This window comes from Fomitopsis serialis (genome assembly GCF_022376445.1).
Source record: "Fomitopsis serialis strain Sig1Antser10 chromosome Unknown B0H18scaffold_16, whole genome shotgun sequence".
Lineage (NCBI taxonomy): Eukaryota > Fungi > Basidiomycota > Agaricomycetes > Polyporales > Fomitopsidaceae > Fomitopsis > Fomitopsis serialis.
Window position 1 is genome coordinate 174,206 of NW_025954976.1, and position 16,426 is coordinate 190,631.

Consider the following 16,426-nt stretch of genomic DNA (forward strand, 5'->3'; position numbering starts at 1 on the left):
CGTGTCGAGGTTTGGTGGAGATATGTTTGTGCTATAGACAAGGTTGCTGCGGTGTCATGGTTGTGCATCGCGTAGCCCAGGCATGTCAGACTACTACCTCACGTTGTTGTCGCTCGTTTGCTGGTACAGTCATTGTCTAGAGATTCACCTGGCTTGATAAGTACGACATGGGACACATCGACTGACGTGCAGTAGCCCTGCTCATCGGCCCTCGTCGACGAAGCTTGCCGGCTTATATGTATGGCACTTCAACCACAATGAAGGTTCAATTCGTCAGGTAATGTACACGGATTGGATTGTATGCGATAAGCGAGAGAGCAGATGAGCGCGTCGGATAGCATGCAAAGTCAGAGCGATGAGAAAGCGGATTCGACGTGACATGTTTCGTGAAGGAGCGTGACGGGCGAGGCTCTAGAAAACACAACGCCTATGAGTCGTAATGTTATGCACAAGCGAGAATAGAAATAATGATAGCGATCAAACGCCAAAACCAAAGCAATCGGACGAAGAACGAAGATAGCCATGTGTTCAACAGCGTAATGCGAGTCTCGGGAAGGGGGACTGGGCCCTGTTCATGAAGTCCCTGAGGGGCGGCGGATGGTGTTTCGTAGGCTGGCGATGCTTCGTTTTGCGCGGCGGCCAAACCTGGACAAAGGATTCTTCTTCTGCGATCCGTAGACGTACTTCGTGATGCTGTACATGCGGTCGCGGAGACTGCTCAGGAGCAGGTAGCACACTGATATATGCTCATGTCAAAACATGCCAACGGCGACGACCAAGGCCAGCTTACCTAGCATCTCCAACATTTCATCCTCGGGAAGATTTCCCAAGTCTAGGTAGTCTCCGCCCACGCGAGAGGAGGTGGCGGGCGCCAACTTTTTCTCCTCTGGCAGGTATACGTGATTTTGATACAGTCCGCCAATGACTTCGTCGTCGTCGTCGAGAAGCTGTCACAGCTTAAGCTTTGATTGTGAATGTGCTGAACAGATCGACGTACCGAAAGACTGTCTGGTGTCATGCGCCATGTGTACTCATAACGAGTCGGCAGCAAGGTTTCGTCGGGACTGTCATATCGGCGGTTGTGTCAGAGAGTGACACGACGGAAAGGACCCTCAGGGTGAAGACGCGCGGCGTTGGACACTCACAGTATCTTCACGAACGCAGAGTCAAACAGCTCAATCGTCCCATTGATCTCATTGTCCCCTATGCGAATATGGGAGGCAGTCGTCCCCTTCCAAGTAATCTCCGCTACGATGCGCCCCTCGCCGTCCTCGATGAAAGTCATGTGCTGATCGTTGGCGACATCGACGCGTGAACTGCTCGAGCTGGCCGTGCTCGTGCTGGACCATGTCCCCGATCGTTGGCGCTGAGGGCGGCAGGTGAGGGTCCGAAAGGCGACTGCGCCGGTGACCGCGTCGGTGATCGTGGTCTCGTACACGTCCGAAGACGCGAAGTGGAACAGCATGTCGACGTCAATCACAAGGCACAGGGTGGAGGTTGGGTGATGGAGGGCAGGGGTCGTGCAAGATATAGCGAACAGCGGCGTACGGGTTCGCTCGGTGGCATGTAACGTGCCTGTCTGGCCCTATATACTGCAGATAATGAAGAGGACCCATGCGAACGGGCGAGCATCCCCGGGACCTTCCTATGGAACGGTAAGCGAGGTCGATCATAAGGAGTTGCCTTATTGAAGCACAAACACTGTGCTCACAATGGATAAAGTGGCAAGTCCGATGACTAATCAGTTCCATAAGACGTTCCTTTGCCCCAGATAATCATTCAGAAAATACGACATTTTTGCACCCTCCTTCTGGATCGATGCGTATGGGACAAGTCTCTGGGGTTGGCATCGAGGACAATGGGCACAGTCGCGTGTGGAGGAGCCCGAAATGACGAACTATAGGCAGGTATATATGTTGTCGAGCGAAACAATAAGCATCGGGAGCGTGGGTAATCGACAGCTGTCAGGGCGCCTACGAGCATCTTCGCACCTGCCATTTGTGGTCTCTCCTTTGTTCACGCTTTCGTCGACGGTGCCTCGTGACGGGTACTGTCCGGGCCTCAGTCCAGCTCGCAGGTGTTACACTGACGGTCTAGGCGGATGCTCGGATATCGAGGACCGACTCGAAGGCTTCAAACCCGTGAAGGGAAGCAGCGATACTGAACTCCCGGGCCATCCACCCATAGCCGGACAGCCGCCCGTCAGAACGCCGGGGCGTTAGCGCATTTTGGATTCCTATTCGCCTATAAGTGCAGGCCTGTGATGAAACGAAGCCATTCCAGGTGGGCTGCGGGGGAAGCAGACGTCGGAGGTGTATGCCGGCTCGACAGGTCACCGGTGCACCAAGCACGACTGTAAGGTCATCTCAGCTCGCTGTCCTGAAATGGTCAAGTTCCGGCACCCTATAATGAGTCGGATGATGACCCCACTCTAAGTGCGGGGCCCCGCACTGTGAAGCGCTCGACCTCGAATCATCGACCTCATCCCGACGAACTGCTCAAAGGACGAAGACTGTCGTGATGGTGCTCAGAGGTGCGATAGGCCATTTGTGCCGGACTACCTCTAAGAGCTAATATTGTACAGAGGTTATGAGGTCTTTCCGTCCCACGCCGGAAAGCCTTCCGCCACCAGAGGTCCTCTACAGACCCCGACTTCCCTTAGGTGTCCGTGTGTACAGACAGCCATTGGTATGTGGGTTCTCGTGTTCTATACAGCAAGATCTCATGAATGGACACCGGCAGAATCCATTGATATTTCTGCTGAAAGCTGCACAATTATATCCGCAAAAACTTGCCATAGCGCACCCGGACGTCCCACACCCTGTGTTCTATTCATATGAAGTCTGGTCAGTCCCACCGAATGAACCAATGTTAGCCAGATCTGACTTCCTGAGGCCGTTACACAGGGCTCAGCGCACACAGAATTTAGCATATGCTCTGATACGTGCTGGGGTACAACCGGGCGACCGTGTCGCGGTCATTGCCCCAAACTCGTGAGTCCACGGTCATATTTCACAAAATCACAGAGCCTTGACATACTTTCAGACCACTCATAGCCGGTGCGTGATCGTGTACCAACACCAGCGTCGTTACTTACCCCTGAGCCCCCCGGGCACACATACCTGCAGATGCATACCAGGGCGTCCTCGCCGCCAGAGCTGTCATATGCCCAATCAACACGCGTTTGACACAACAAGAAGTCGCTTACATCCTCGATCACAGTGGTGCCAAGATAATCCTCGTAGATCATGAATATGCCCACGTTGTCCAGGGCGCGCAAGCGCAAGTCATTGTAGCGAATGATACGGGGAAGCCTGGGGATCCATACGAGGACTTCTTGAGTGCTGGGAGGAAGTTCAGCAGAGAGAGGGGATGGCCTGGTTTGGAGTGGGAAGCGGACGAGGAAGCACCGGCTGCCTTGTGCTATACGTGAGTATGCACCGTGTAGCGAATGGTACAGCACTCATGCATTTGTACAGATCTGGAACCACGGGTCGAGTGAGTGCATGTCCAGGGAACAACTATACATTCCACAACTAACGGGTGAACAAATCAAGCCAAAAGGCGTCGTCACGACACTGCGAGGTAAATGCTACTCCAACGATCAGTGCGCAGCGGTCAAATTGACGTTCGCAGGTTCGTACCTCGCGGCCGTCGCAAACGCCTATGAAACAAGGTGAGTGCGCCAATTGACCGCATGGCCTGCTCACAGTATGTTGAAGGATGGACCGTGACTCCACGTATCTCTGGTAGTTGCACATATCGGCTTCTTCGTATAGCCGCAGCTGACGTGCTGTTGCGTAGGATTCTCCCTATGTTCCATGCGTCCGGCTGGACGTATCCCTGGGCAGTAACGCTTGCTTCCGCATTGCAGGTGTGTCCTATGCAAGGAGGTCCAATCAATATCTCACCAATGACTGAAATCAATCAAACCCAGATCACGGCACGAACAGTGTCATATCCCCTCATCTGGAAGCATTTGCTGCACTCCGGTGTCACCCACTATTGCGGAGCTCCCACCGTACAGGTAGATTATGTACACGAAGTCCGACATAATTTGCTCACCCGCGTCGTAAATGTCATAGATTGGACTGGTGAATGCACCGCAAGCGAGGGCACTCGACAAACCCGTGGTGGCTATCATCGCAGGCTCAGCGCCGACCGCGCACTTGCTCGGCGAACTAGAGAAGAGAAACTTCCGCCCCGTACACGTCTACGGGTTGACGTGAGTCATCTTTCCCATGCTAGAGGCATGTTACTTACATGTTTGATGAACTGGACAGCGAGGTAAGGAGTCTTAGCGTACCTTACGCATTTTTTGATCTGACTCTCTCGGTGCGATTCGTTGGGCAGACGTATGGCCCCTTTACGCGCTGCTATGACCAGCCTGCGTGGGCCTCTCTTTCCCCCGACGACCGTGCGAGATCCATGGCGCGACAAGGACTCGCGTTTGCCACATCGGACGATGCCCGCGTCGTCTATCCACTGAAGGAAGGCGAAGATCCATATGCGGACACGGAGCTCGTGGACGTGCCCAAAGATGGGAAGACTGTAGGGGAAGTTGTCGTGCGCGGTAACATCGTCATGAAAGAGGTAAGTGGGGCCTTGCGTGTGATTGTGAGGTTAGAGCAGTGATCTGGTGTGCCGTAGTATTTCAGGGACTCCGAGGCGACAAGAAAGGCGTTTCGGGGCGGACACTTCGGCACGGGCGACTTGGCAGTATGGTATCCTGACGGTTACGTCTCCGTCCAAGACAGGAGCAAGGACATCATCATATCAGGTGGCGAGGTGAGTCTAAATAGCGCTAACAGGATTGGCCCTCACAAGGGAACATGGCACCTGTGCAGAATGCGTCAAGCCTCGCAATAGAGCAAGGCCAGTTGAACAGTCGAACACAGATCCTCGGGACCGACGCTGATGTCATCGCGCGTACAGAGCTTGCCAGCCATCCGGACGCCTTGGAGGTCGCAGTTGTAGCTCGGCCGCATCCTCGATGGGGCGAACGCGCCATGGCATTCGTGATTCTACACCCTCAACGCGCATCAAAGTGGATAGGGCGACACGCCGATTTCGAAGAGGACTTGAAGAAGCACGCACGCACTCGTTTGCCAGGCTTTGCGTGTCCGGAATGGGTCGCAGTCGTCGATGATCTTCCCGTGAGTTACTTTCGGATTCGTCTTGCAGAAAGTAGTCGGTGTTGATCAATGTTGACTGTCCAGAAAACGTCGACCGGGAAGATTCAGAAAGTAGTCCTGCGTAAGACGGTGGCGAAGCTTTGAATTTGGCAATTTACGGACAAACCATGCGTTCCAATGATCATAATAGCCATTCGTAAAAATGAGAGAGGTGGTGGCGACCGTTTCGCGCCGAGTAACGCGCACGTGTTTTAAGTGTGACTGGGAGCGCGCGTGACCAGAAGCGCCGGTAGGTGGCGCCCTGTTTATACGTCTTTGGACGCTGTTTCTTGTTCCAAACCATCCCGGCGTCAGCGACGACGACGACGACATCCGACACGACGACGAATTCTTGCTCTTTCCTCCCCGTCGCCGCGCGTGGCTCTCTCGTGGTGCTTCAGCGGCTCTCAACGTGGCTTGCAAACACCCCTAGTCGAAATCAAGTCGAACTTGTCGTAATCCGCGGGTATGGCCCAACGGCAGCGCGTACATTCTAGAGTTACTTCCGTACCAGACGCCGCCCACCTCCTCCGCAAGAACCTCAAAACGCGACGCGCTATCGGCTCGCGTAGACGCGTCACTTACGCCAACCCTTATATCTCCCCCAGTTCCAGCTCTCACGGCCGTGGCCCGTCCAGCTCCCCTCCCCAATCTCCACGCCAGGTGTTGGTCCCAGTACAGTTCAATCTGCGCAGGCTGCCTTCGCGCTCGTTTGGCGAGAAGGATAGGATGCGCCATGAGGTGGAGACTTACCACCGTAGCCTTACTGGCACGAAGCGGAAACGCATCGTGAGCGGTGCAGAGAACACAGCCAGTGTACGCGGTTCGCGCGGAAGTAGGGTTAAACGGCGCAAGGCTACGCACAACTCAAGTGACGATGAGATCACCAGCGGTATGGACGTAGACGATCAGTCTCGTTGGGAAGCTTCGGACAATTCCGAAGACGAACAGGACCTGGATTCATGTGAGGAAACGTGTTTATCGTGCATTGTCACCTCCTAACCCCTTTTCAGCCGATAATTTCCTTATCGACGACGCCCACCCCAGGCAACTCTTGCGTCTGCGCAAGGACGAGCTTGTTCGTCTTTACGTCGCCGCCGGGCTCTCCGAAGACGCGGAACTTCTGACGAAGCCCGAAATTGTCGACTGCATCGTTGCCGCCCGTGATGACGTTGCGGAGCTACCTCCTTCGTCTCCCCCGACAGCCATCGACAGTGGCTCCAGTGATTATTCTTCCGATGGTGGGAGCGTTGCCGGAGGGGAGGAAACGGACTTCACAGGTCGGGCACGAAACGGATTGAGGAGGCGAGCGACTATGGCGGACCTGAGCCATGGCTCGCGCCCACGTCCCTCAGATAGATGCCTATCACTAGGCCAAATTGATCCTGATGCCTATGCTGCGAAGCGTGCCAAATATAACGGCATCGTTGGAACCGTACGCGCTGGAGGGCCTTCGACACGGCGGTAAGCACTATCGCCGTTCTTCGTGAGGCATCACCTGAGGTCTTCATTTACAGGCGAGGAATGAGCAATGCGAGCTCCCTTCGGTCTTCTCCCACTTCGTCAGCTGCTGCGTCTCTTCCATCACCTCCTGCTACACGACTGCGATCCCGCAAGTCGTCCCACGAGGAGAAGTCGTCTACGCCTTCATCAAGCCATAGCAAGGGCCGCGGCAAAGGCAAGCAAGTCGAATTTAGCGAGAGTGTCCAAATCAGCGAGGCGAAAGACCCTCAACCCTTTGATGATGAAAGTGATTTGACCGACTTGACGGAAATTGAGGAGTCAATCGCTGCTACGTCACCCAGTCCACGGCGCTTACGGAGCAAGGGCGAGAAGCCACGAGTGGTGAGCCGCAAGGGCAAGGAGAAGGCGCATGATGGTGCCCTCGACTCAGGTAAACGGGTCACGCCTATGCGGAAGGCGAAGAAAAACGTTGGTTCCTTGGCCGAGGAAGATGATGACGAGGCAGAGGACGATGAAGACCAGCTAGAGAGCGATGCAGAGCAGGAGGAAGAGGAAGACCAACTAGCGTCGCCGTCACCACTGCGAACTCCTGTCAAACGACGCCTACGCCCACGACGGATTCAGACGCATACGCCGCCTAGTGATGGCGATGATGAGCAAAGTGCGGATGAGGACGTAGAGGAGAGCATTGATGGTGAGGAGTCGAGTGAGGACGACGATGCCACCATCGCCGGGGATGAGTCGGTGGAGGAGGAGCCCATTGTCGAGCCACGGGTACTGAGGAGCGGCAAGGTGGTTGCCGAGGAAGACGAGGAGTCTCTCGGTGATGAGGATGAGGACGACGAGGATGATGAAGAAGACGACGATTACCGTGACTCCGCTGCTGAGGAGGTCGTCATCGACGCTGATGGTGAGGCTGAGGGAGGCGAGGAGATCGAGGAGTCGATGGATGACGATAGTGAGTTTCCTTCCTGCGCGTGGTGGCGCGTTCATATTGATTCATGTTGTCCCAGTCGATCTCACTATTGCAACGACAAAGACACTCGTTCGTCTTCGCCGAGGTGACCTCGTGCGGTTATGCGAGACTCGCGACATCGAAGCGTCTGGCACCAAGCCACAGCTCGCTGAGGCGCTTCTACAATGGCGGGACAAGCACTGTAGCTCGCCATCATCGACGGGTACCGTAAGACCTCCCTCCACCATGAAACCTCGCGTGAATGGCAAGCGGAAAAGCGGAAGCAAGAGCAATAGCCCGCCTGTCCTTGACCGCTCAGATCGAGTCCACCTCGACGAGCCTCGGACGCCACCAGTGTCCGGGCGGACAAAGGCCACTGAGCCTGAGTTGGAGCTCGATCTAGAGAGCTTGGGGCTGGAGGACAGGGAGATTCCACCAGACAAGTTGACGAAGCTCGAGAAGATCGGTAGCGGCGGCTTCAAGGACGTCTTTATTGGTAAATTCAAGGGTCGCAAGGTCGCGATTGCTGAGTTCCGTGGCCAGCTAAGCGAGAGTGAGTGTCGGCTTCGTCTTAGTTGCGTCTCGCATTCTTATCGCTGCGAAGTGGACATTAAGGAGCTGAAGCTGCTGGGTGATTTCGACCACCCGAACATCGTCAAATTCGTACGTGGTCCCCCATCTGTCTCCTATACTCGCATCTAATACGTCGGACAGCTCGGTGTGAGCATTCCGGAGAATACGAAGGAGACTCCTGTCATGATAGTTAGCGAGCTTTGCTCTAACGGCGACCTATTCGACTACGTCCGCAACGTCAACCCTCCTTCATTGTATAGAGTGGTGAGTGTTCACCGGGTTGCCTATGTGCGCTGATGTGAACGCTCCTTTCAAGTTGTCCATCATGCTGGACATCGCTAGAGGACTAGAGTATCTTCACACACGGAAACCGTCGGTCATTCATAGAGACTGCAAATCGTCGAATATCCTTATCACCTCAAGGGGCGTCGCCAAGATCACAGACTTCGGGCTGGCTAAGGTCAAGCAATCCACTCGGTCTATGGTTCGCAGCTTGGTGGGGACGGTCAACTGGCAAGCCCCAGAGCTCTGGCACCCGCATCCGAAGTACAACCACAAGGTTGACGTCTTCTCATGCGCGATGGTCTTCTGGGAAATGCTCCAATGGCATGTACCGAACAAGAAATTCCCGTGGGAGGTAAGCCCGTATGGCCACGCATATCAGTGCTGCGATTGAACTGTTCGTGTAGGGTATGAACGAACATGCTATCTATGATATCGTAGGTCATAAGCGTCAAAGGTAACAGACTCCCCTTCGTGGCGTGGACGAGTGAGTGCTCACATCGTTTATTCGACAGGCCTTCCATTAGCGGGCTGCGAAAGCACTGGTGTCCCGAGATCGTTGATCTTATGGAGCGGATGTGGGCTCACGAGCCCAATGAGCGTCCGACGATGGCGGAAGTCGTTGAGGAGCTGGAAGATCTCGTTCGCAAGTATCGCTAGCGCCTCTGCATCTTGCTGCTATCATCTGTTGGACTGGGTCTCGGTGCGCCTTCATCTTATCCCATCTCTCCATGGACTGTTGGATCCAGCTGTGGTGCTACACGTATGTATTGGTTGTGACCAGCTACGATTTCGCGCGTATTTGGCGGAAGTCACCCCGCATTGTACAAAACTTATGCTCACACTACTCATACGTTATGTCGCACTATACGCATTGCTTTGTCATGCATCATTGCCTCCATTGTCATCATCATCATCATCATCATTGTACCGTAGCATACATATTTCTTCATTGCAATCAAAGACTTGTACATTGTAAGGATCTTGCGAGGTTCTCGGTTGTCGGCGACCATATCGGTCGAAACTACACTGAGAGAGCGACATTGCTGTAGAGGACCGTGAACAGATCAGCAGGGAGTGCTGCTTGTCGTAGGCAATCAAACAAACTGACTCGCAAGTTGTCTGGTAGCTCGCCAGCCGCGCGTGCATCGTCTGCAAGGAAGGAGAATATAGCGGAGAAAGTGTGGAGAAGCTTTTGATCTAGCGTAGATACAGCCTGTAACAAGAAAGCGATGCGATCCGCAAGGGCCTGGGATGTCAAGTCGTCTGCGTCGAAGGCGAAGTCGGCTTGCACGAAGCCGGATGTATGCCCTTCCTCACGGTGAAGCGAGGCGAAATGACATGCAGTAACGCAAGCAATGCGACACATATCATCAAGTTCGTAACTCGTTCTCTTGTCCCGACGCATGTGTTCCCAGACACATACTACGATCCCCAGCGTGGTGTGGACGACGTGCTTGCGGTTGGTGTCGCGACGATACGTGCTGAGGTATGCCGATATCCGTACCAATACTTGAAGAATACGGACTGGCCACGCGGACGCGTCTGGCTTGAGCGCGAAATCGGCGGGAAACTGTTCAGAGGGTACAGGCAATTCATCGAGGAAACCCTGCAGGAAGGATGGATACTTCTCTACGAATGCCCTGGTCAACGGTTGGATACCATCCCCTTGGGAGGGTGCGTGCCACTCCGGCTGTCCGTGCGCAAGCAACGTCTCCATCAAGACGAGGGTAGCATAAAGGGAAGCACAGTAGCCAGAACGCGTCGTGAGTAGCTCTGGAAGTGCCTTTGCGAAGGCCGTCTTTGTCTTCCATGCGTGAACCCGGGGAATGAGGGCATCGCGAGGAACGAAAGAAAGTAGGACAGGCTTCGACATCAACCATATCCCCCAGCAAAATTGCCATAGTGCAGAGGAGTCGAGGCGGGGACCCGCGAGGATAATCTCCGCCAGCAACTCCAGCGTGTGCGAGGCATGGAGCCGTGTCTCGGCCGCTTGCCCGCCGTCCGGTCTCCGTAACTCCAGCGTGCCGAGAGCTATGCGTCGTTTTATGCCAAGGCATATCACTGTGTTGACGAGGAATCCGAGGTGTTCAATACGGACGCGGGCCAATTCTTCTTTGTCTAATAGGCAGCGCATGAAGAGACGCACACGCGCCTCCGGGTTGCCCGCGCCGGCCCATGTCAAGTAGTCTTTATAGAGCCTTAGCCTCAAGATGCACGCAACGAGAACTGTATCTTCGTCTCCGATGAGCGACAGGTCGGCGATGCGTTTGAAAACCATGGAAGGAAGTGACCACGTGTCGACCGAGACCCGACTGGGATATTCTCGATATGAGCGAATGAACGCATATCGTTCTCGTCAGCCTCGGTCAGCAGCTGGGTGAGCATGATCGACTGTTCCAGCATCCTCGCCTTGTCCGCAGGATATAGACGAGGGGATCGATCCTTGTAGGCAACTCGCATGTGGCTGAGCGGTCGAGATAGGAGTAGGGCGCCAGTATCCATGAATAGGTGTCTGTGTTGGAGGAGGGGAGGGAAGCGGCAGAGTTCTCCGGCAAGCAGTTGAGAGTCGTCCTCTTGATAGGACATCAACAGGCCAGCAAGGACTTGGGCATCTATCTGGTCGCAGTTGCGATATAAATATTGTCTCCCAGAGACGCGGAGCCGTAAAACGGCCCAACAGCTGTGTGAATGCTGCCTTCATCTCCCCACGGATGTCGGAGTAGTTGCGTTCGGGTTGCAATGGTGAATTGTCAGACACCAGCCGTATATACCGAGATGTATCCGGGTCGACGCCTGCCATCTCTCGCTGCGAAACTTCGGAATCGTCCTGATCGCCACTGCGCTGCCGCCTGCAACACCCGTCAAACAGGCCTATACCGCCTGCGAGCTTGAAGCGAAACGTGTAGAGCACAGCGAGGATTTCCACCAAGGGCGAGACGACGGCCTTCGTCATTGCCGCTGTCACGGATGTCTTGTAGGGACTACGAAAGTCGATGACCGATATGGCGTGTGTAGCGACGTAGATGATACAGTGACGGCCATGAGGCTCCCCGCCAGAATCGCGACAGTGGTATTGATGGACTGCAGGAACACGGCCAGCCTGCGAAAACACAGCAGCGAGACGTGGAGCAAGGCTGGCAGCCACGAAAGCACGGAGGAGAGCTTCCACCTCTGGCGAATCTCGCGGCGGAAGTGGCGCTGGCGCCCCTTCATCTCGAGCGTCGGCTCCCAATCCTCGCTGAGATTGAAGAGCCATTGTTTGGCCAAGATGGCGAGGAATGCTGTCGATATGCTGATTACCAAGCTTGCGAACCAGAGGGCGTTAATGCATACGTCGGAATGGCTGGGCTGGAAGTTCGCGGGGCGCTAGAAGGGGGTGTCTGATGCGAAGAGCTATCGTTGGACTGTAGGGTCGCAAGTATTCGTTGTAGGAGATCAACGGAAGCAGCATTTGGGTCGGCCTGCAAGTTCTGGTACGACTCGACCACGAAGGCAGCGAGCACAGCTGAGAATAGGGCCGCCTGTACACGTCGACACATGCGCGTAAGTATCAGAGCTCGGGACCATTCCCAGGATCAGCTCACGAAGAGTATGAGGTTGTCCATCTGCAGGTTCCAGGCCTTGAAGAAATGGTCGTCCGCCTGAGACGCTTGATCCACGTACAGTCTCCATACTTCCTTGCTTAATCCAGACTTACGACTGGTCAGCGTACTGATGCAAGAGGGGGGAGAGTTCTCTCACCGAAGCGGGCTCGACGCCAGGATCGGGTATCTAGATAATATATGCGCCCTCAGTATAGGCGACAACGTTCAGACGCAGCCCAAGCTTCTCACCTGTCCTAGACGACTCATATTCGGTGCCTGCTCAACGTCCGATAGCTCCTCGCGCGACTGCCACAGCTCATAGTAAGGTTCTAGCAGCGTCCACAGACTAAATCCTGGCTCAATACTCACCTCGCTCTCTGAGTGTGCATAGCTTCGGCTCAGCGGTAGCGGGTACCTGAGGGCTTCTGGACGTGTTGACAAGTAGGAAACCGCGCATACAGTCATCGGAGGTTTTACAGCTTGAATCTCGGATCCCACCGGTCCTATGGCGTTGCGTGCGCCCAAGCACTACCACAGTGTCAGTCGATGTCAAGAGTGTCACATACACAGATGCTCACGCACCGCCACCCTTGGTCAGCTGTACACGACAGCTCATGCGTTGCACTTTTTCTATACTTGTTCGACGCGCATAAAGCATCGCACAGTTGTCACTAGAAGACGGTAGGTATGTAGTAGAAGCAGCTCAAGTCAGAGGACCTTGCGATTCAATAGTTCGGCGCTTGTTTGCCTTTTGTTATCAACAGTCGAAGCTAACTGGACTGCCTCGGCACAACCCCCAACACAGGCGACCGTTCTTCGATTAAGACGAATGAGTTGATACAATTGCTATGCGAACATGTTCAAATAATGATACACTAGGCAGTGACGACCAGGCGACGACGACGACGGAAAGTCGTCCGAAGGATCATATGCTTCTACCAGTAGCTCAACAGGCTCAACACCCACCGCGGTACATACCCGGACCATCACAGGCACCAGCACCGCATCTACTTCGCGCCATACGCCTTGCTGAAGATCTTGCCGTCCTTGACGATCGTGTCCTCCGGCCTCTGCGCCTTGCTCTTGAAGTAGTTCTCCAAGATTGCTTCGTGCCCGCGGCGTAGCGCGCCTGCGCGTCGAGCGTCGTGCCCGAGTAGTGCGGCGTCATGCCGTTGCCGCCCCCGAGCGGGTTCTTCATCTGCCGCCACGGGTGGTCCTTCGGCGCCGGCTGCACGTTCCACACGTCGCCCGCGTACCCGGCGAGCTGCCCGCTCTTGAGCGCGGCCGCCACCGCGTCGGCGTCGCAGATCGCGCCACGCGCGGTGTTGACGAGGTATGCGCCCTACGGAGGGATGGGTCAGAAAAACTCGAATGTATGCGTGTCACTTGTAACCGCACCTTTTTGAAGTGCTTGAGCAGGTCAGCGTTCACCAGGCCACGCGTGCCCTCGTGGAGGGGGGCGTTGACGGTGACGACGTCACACTGCGAGACCATGTCCTTGAGGTCCGCGACCCGGCGCGCGCGCACCTTCTTCTCCGCCTCCGCCGGGAGACTCGCGAAGTCGTAGTACAGGTGCTCCTTGGTGTCGAACGGCACGAGACGCTCGAGTACGCGGTAGCCAATGCGGCCTGCGCCGATCGTGCCGACGACCTTGCCCTCGAGGTCGAACGCGGCGCGCGCGATGTCGGACACCTGCCAGTCGCCGCGCTCGATCATCTCGTGCGCGGGCACGAAGTTGCGCACGAGGAGCAGGATGTCCATGACGACGTGCTCCGCGACCGAAGTCACGTTGGAACCCGTCACCTCGAGAACGTCGATGTTCTTCTCGGAGGCGGCGATGAGGTCGACATGGTCGGAACCGACGCCGGCGGTTACACATAGTTTGAGGTTCTTCGCCTAAAAAGGTATGGATACCGTGTCAGCGTAGGTTCACGACATGAGAGGTAGGATGAGTTCTCAAAGAGAACGTCGTTGATACGAGGAGCGCAGATCCTGCCCGAATGGGTAACTCAGGATTGCGAACGCCCCAGCATTGCGGGGAGCCGCCGGGGCATCGCGCGCAAACGCCGCATCGCTATCTTAACGATCTGCCGGAGGCGGGGCGCCCGCAGCAACGATGAACTCGACAGAAGGGGACGAAGTAAACGCGGCATAATGTCGGCAGAAGCAGTACTGACCGTGTTCAGGAGGTCACGGGTAAGGTATCCGGGATGGAAGGGGTGGTGATCACGACTTCAGCCTGTAGACAGACTGCAGATCAGCGAGTCGGATCAGGCAGGGTGATGTGGGGTATACTCGCATCGACGATGTGCTTAGCGAGGTCGCTGTTGGGGCCCTCTTTGCTGTCGGAAACCTACGGAGAGTCGAACTGAGGAAGGCGAGTATCCACGGGTACCAAGAGAAACGCACAACGTATTCGTGACCCTGCGACTCGAGCCACTCACGGATACCGAGCTGGTTCTCGACGGTACCAAGGAGGCGAGGTTCCTGCTTAGCAGCGTCGCCGCCGCGGTAGAAGATGGCGACAATCTTGAGAGCGCGTCAGCTGCGTAGACGCGCAATCAGGACACGGCACATCTCACCTTCATGCCCCGACTCCATGGCTGTTGCGGCGTCGCGAAAGAGCGGGCCAAAGGGCGGGAGGACGCGAGGGAGCGGGTGGCGAGTCTGCTGAACATGGTGAGGACGAGATGCTAAGTGCTTGGATGGAGAGAAGGATGCGGAGGTGGGAGGGTGTTGGGATAGAGACGCTCCACGGCGCGGCGCATTTTATACGGAGAGGCATTCGGAAGGCTTTCTGGAGTGCCAGGATTAGGACGGGCAGCATCGAGGCTGGACGACATGACCTCACGCGCCATCCCCGGCTTCTTCCTGCCGTCCTCCATTGCATCACGCCTGACGCGGTCTCGTGACGGCGCCCCCAGCGTCTCCTTCCCTTTCCTGGCCACCCGGTTCGACGCGAGACACCCCCACGGCCCGCAGACGCCCACCCTCGGGCGGAAACGTGCGGCGGGCGAGCCAACTGCGAGCCTCCCACCGCCCTGGAGCAACACTCTGCCCGAATCTAACCACATCGGTGAGGACCGTGTCGCCTGCGCGTCGGGAACAGTTCCAGAGGACGAATTCATGCGACATCGGCGCATGCAGACGGGCATGCCAGGGCTACATGTATCGCAGATGCGCGGTAATGCCCGGACAGAACGCGAAATACTTGACGGAGACAGTTTGTGTGAGAGTAGGAGAACCCTCGGGTGGACGATGTGGTGCCCTGCAGGCACTGCAAAGGAAGCCGGCCAATCTGGAGTTGGGGCCAACATTGTCCTGGATTTCCGTTCGAGGCCGATGTCGCCAGTAGCTGGCATCATCGCAGATCTAGAGCCGGATACATGTGACATCAAGTCGACATACAATGGTTCCCCGGACAGATGCGGCTAAGTTGCGAGCATTGACCTAGCATGCGCATTCGTACGTATTATGTTGACTTCTGCCTGAGACAACGTGTACACAAACGAACTGTGCCGAGCGGGAACACCTACCACGCTCAGAATTCGATTGCATCCACCGTTGACTTCTGTGAAGTAGTCTCAGAGTCGCGAAATCCGCTCGACCATATTTCCACAACAAGACGTCGAACGGAGGGGCGTTCAAACGCCCAGTACGTGTTGTCGGGGGTGCTTAATACTAAAGACCGTGTTGGTAGGCAGTACGATGCAGATGATTTGATAGTTGTATGGCAGTCGTGCCAGCAGCGCTCAAACCGGGCTCCGAGCTCACTAGAGTTTCGGTGAAGCATCGACACTAAGTAAGTTAAGCAGACTCGCGGACGACGAGCAACGCACCTCCCATGGTTGCTCAATCAGTTCGAGTAATGCAGGATTGTGACCATTGCACGGCATTGCGGGCGACATGCACAGCGTCGTTTGTGGAAGCGTCCAAGAAACGGCAAGGAAATGCAAGAAGGGTCTGAGCAGAGCTCGCGAGGGCACGCAGTACTGAGACGGACATCGTATCAGTAGTGGTGCCGCATGGGCCGAGTCATTGGCAGTATGCTGGGATAAGTCCTAGAGTCGTGCACTTGCACGCCCTTTTGAACATCAGTAAACATATTGAATTGTACTGCGGGTTCCCGATCGTCGTCACAGCCGCCGATACGAGCCTACGGTAGAATCAGCCTCAGCCTGAGCCACCGGTGCTTAGACGCCGACTGCACGGGCCAGGCGCCTATTCTTGCCTTTGTCTCTCCGTCGTCTCTTCCATCCGCCACTCACTCTTTCACTCACCACCAGTCGACACCGACTGGACACGACAACGTCAGAGCAACGCACAGCCGATCGATATCATCACTACTCTTGTCCGATCGCACGATGTTCTCGATGCGACTCTTCCAGCCG

The 16,426-nt window shown here is 55.7% G+C and overlaps 5 protein-coding genes across 5 annotated transcripts; 2 read left to right on the forward strand and 3 right to left on the reverse strand.

Moving 5' to 3' along the window:
• Window positions 1–219: 219 nt before the first annotated feature.
• B0H18DRAFT_130747 (uncharacterized protein) lies at window positions 220–1,594 on the reverse strand. The gene is made up of 4 exons (XM_048036771.1): window positions 1,146–1,594; window positions 998–1,064; window positions 791–947; window positions 220–736 (listed from the first exon to the last, which is right to left on the reverse strand). The coding sequence occupies exons 1-4, from the start codon at window positions 1,463–1,465 to the stop codon at window positions 573–575; spliced, it is 708 nt and encodes a 235-aa protein (XP_047896116.1). The 5' UTR covers window positions 1,466–1,594; the 3' UTR covers window positions 220–572.
• An 820-nt stretch (window positions 1,595–2,414) lies between these two features.
• Window positions 2,415–5,374, forward strand: B0H18DRAFT_992752 (acetyl-CoA synthetase-like protein). Its single transcript, XM_048045148.1, has 19 exons — window positions 2,415–2,533; window positions 2,585–2,688; window positions 2,743–2,846; window positions 2,907–2,993; window positions 3,046–3,059; window positions 3,129–3,429; window positions 3,480–3,498; window positions 3,558–3,585; window positions 3,637–3,676; window positions 3,723–3,749; window positions 3,805–3,874; window positions 3,938–4,027; window positions 4,086–4,225; window positions 4,284–4,287; window positions 4,354–4,593; window positions 4,651–4,788; window positions 4,848–4,875; window positions 4,936–5,156; window positions 5,220–5,374. The coding sequence occupies exons 1-19, from the start codon at window positions 2,521–2,523 to the stop codon at window positions 5,277–5,279; spliced, it is 1,728 nt and encodes a 575-aa protein (XP_047896117.1). The 5' UTR covers window positions 2,415–2,520; the 3' UTR covers window positions 5,280–5,374.
• Window positions 5,375–5,476: 102 nt separating this feature from the next.
• Window positions 5,477–9,150, forward strand: B0H18DRAFT_992765 (uncharacterized protein). Its single transcript, XM_048045149.1, has 9 exons — window positions 5,477–6,138; window positions 6,188–6,638; window positions 6,692–7,596; window positions 7,652–8,146; window positions 8,198–8,256; window positions 8,308–8,430; window positions 8,483–8,803; window positions 8,856–8,905; window positions 8,964–9,150. The coding sequence occupies exons 1-9, from the start codon at window positions 5,643–5,645 to the stop codon at window positions 9,106–9,108; spliced, it is 3,045 nt and encodes a 1,014-aa protein (XP_047896118.1). The 5' UTR covers window positions 5,477–5,642; the 3' UTR covers window positions 9,109–9,150.
• Window positions 9,151–9,409: 259 nt separating this feature from the next.
• B0H18DRAFT_992767 (uncharacterized protein) lies at window positions 9,410–12,425 on the reverse strand (the record flags this gene model as incomplete). Its single annotated transcript, XM_048045150.1, has 9 exons — window positions 9,410–10,773; window positions 10,794–11,095; window positions 11,130–11,497; window positions 11,518–11,794; window positions 11,857–11,972; window positions 12,036–12,143; window positions 12,193–12,222; window positions 12,285–12,350; window positions 12,405–12,425. Coding segments are annotated over 9 exons (2,589 nt in total), but the record flags the coding sequence as incomplete, so codon positions are not given.
• Window positions 12,426–12,861: 436 nt separating this feature from the next.
• On the reverse strand, window positions 12,862–14,878 carry B0H18DRAFT_992775 (uncharacterized protein). Its single transcript, XM_048045151.1, has 6 exons — window positions 14,618–14,878; window positions 14,445–14,564; window positions 14,331–14,388; window positions 14,266–14,267; window positions 13,434–13,931; window positions 12,862–13,377 (listed from the first exon to the last, which is right to left on the reverse strand). The coding sequence occupies exons 1-6, from the start codon at window positions 14,711–14,713 to the stop codon at window positions 12,991–12,993; spliced, it is 1,161 nt and encodes a 386-aa protein (XP_047896120.1). The 5' UTR covers window positions 14,714–14,878; the 3' UTR covers window positions 12,862–12,990.
• Between the last annotated feature and the right edge of the window lie 1,548 nt (window positions 14,879–16,426).

Coding starts and splice junctions, on each gene's coding strand:
- B0H18DRAFT_130747 (XM_048036771.1), bottom strand. CDS start 1,465: ATGCTGTTCCACTTCGCGTCTTCGGACGTGTACGAGACCACGATCACC. Junction 1,065..1,145: donor TCTGCGTTCGTGAAGATACT/GTGAGTGTCCAA, acceptor CCGATATGACAG/TCCCGACGAAACCTTGCTGC. Junction 948..997: donor TGACACCAGACAGTCTTTCG/GTACGTCGATCT, acceptor AAGCTGTGACAG/CTTCTCGACGACGACGACGA.
- B0H18DRAFT_992752 (XM_048045148.1), top strand. Junction 2,689..2,742: donor GTGTGTACAGACAGCCATTG/GTATGTGGGTTC, acceptor GGACACCGGCAG/AATCCATTGATATTTCTGCT. Junction 5,157..5,219: donor CAGTCGTCGATGATCTTCCC/GTGAGTTACTTT, acceptor TTGACTGTCCAG/AAAACGTCGACCGGGAAGAT.
- B0H18DRAFT_992765 (XM_048045149.1), top strand. CDS start 5,643: ATGGCCCAACGGCAGCGCGTACATTCTAGAGTTACTTCCGTACCAGAC. Junction 7,597..7,651: donor GGAGTCGATGGATGACGATA/GTGAGTTTCCTT, acceptor ATGTTGTCCCAG/TCGATCTCACTATTGCAACG. Junction 8,906..8,963: donor GTAGGTCATAAGCGTCAAAG/GTAACAGACTCC, acceptor TTTATTCGACAG/GCCTTCCATTAGCGGGCTGC.
- B0H18DRAFT_992775 (XM_048045151.1), bottom strand. CDS start 14,713: ATGTTCAGCAGACTCGCCACCCGCTCCCTCGCGTCCTCCCGCCCTTTG. Junction 14,565..14,617: donor CATGGAGTCGGGGCATGAAG/GTGAGATGTGCC, acceptor CGCGCTCTCAAG/ATTGTCGCCATCTTCTACCG. Junction 13,378..13,433: donor TGCTCAAGCACTTCAAAAAG/GTGCGGTTACAA, acceptor ATCCCTCCGTAG/GGCGCATACCTCGTCAACAC.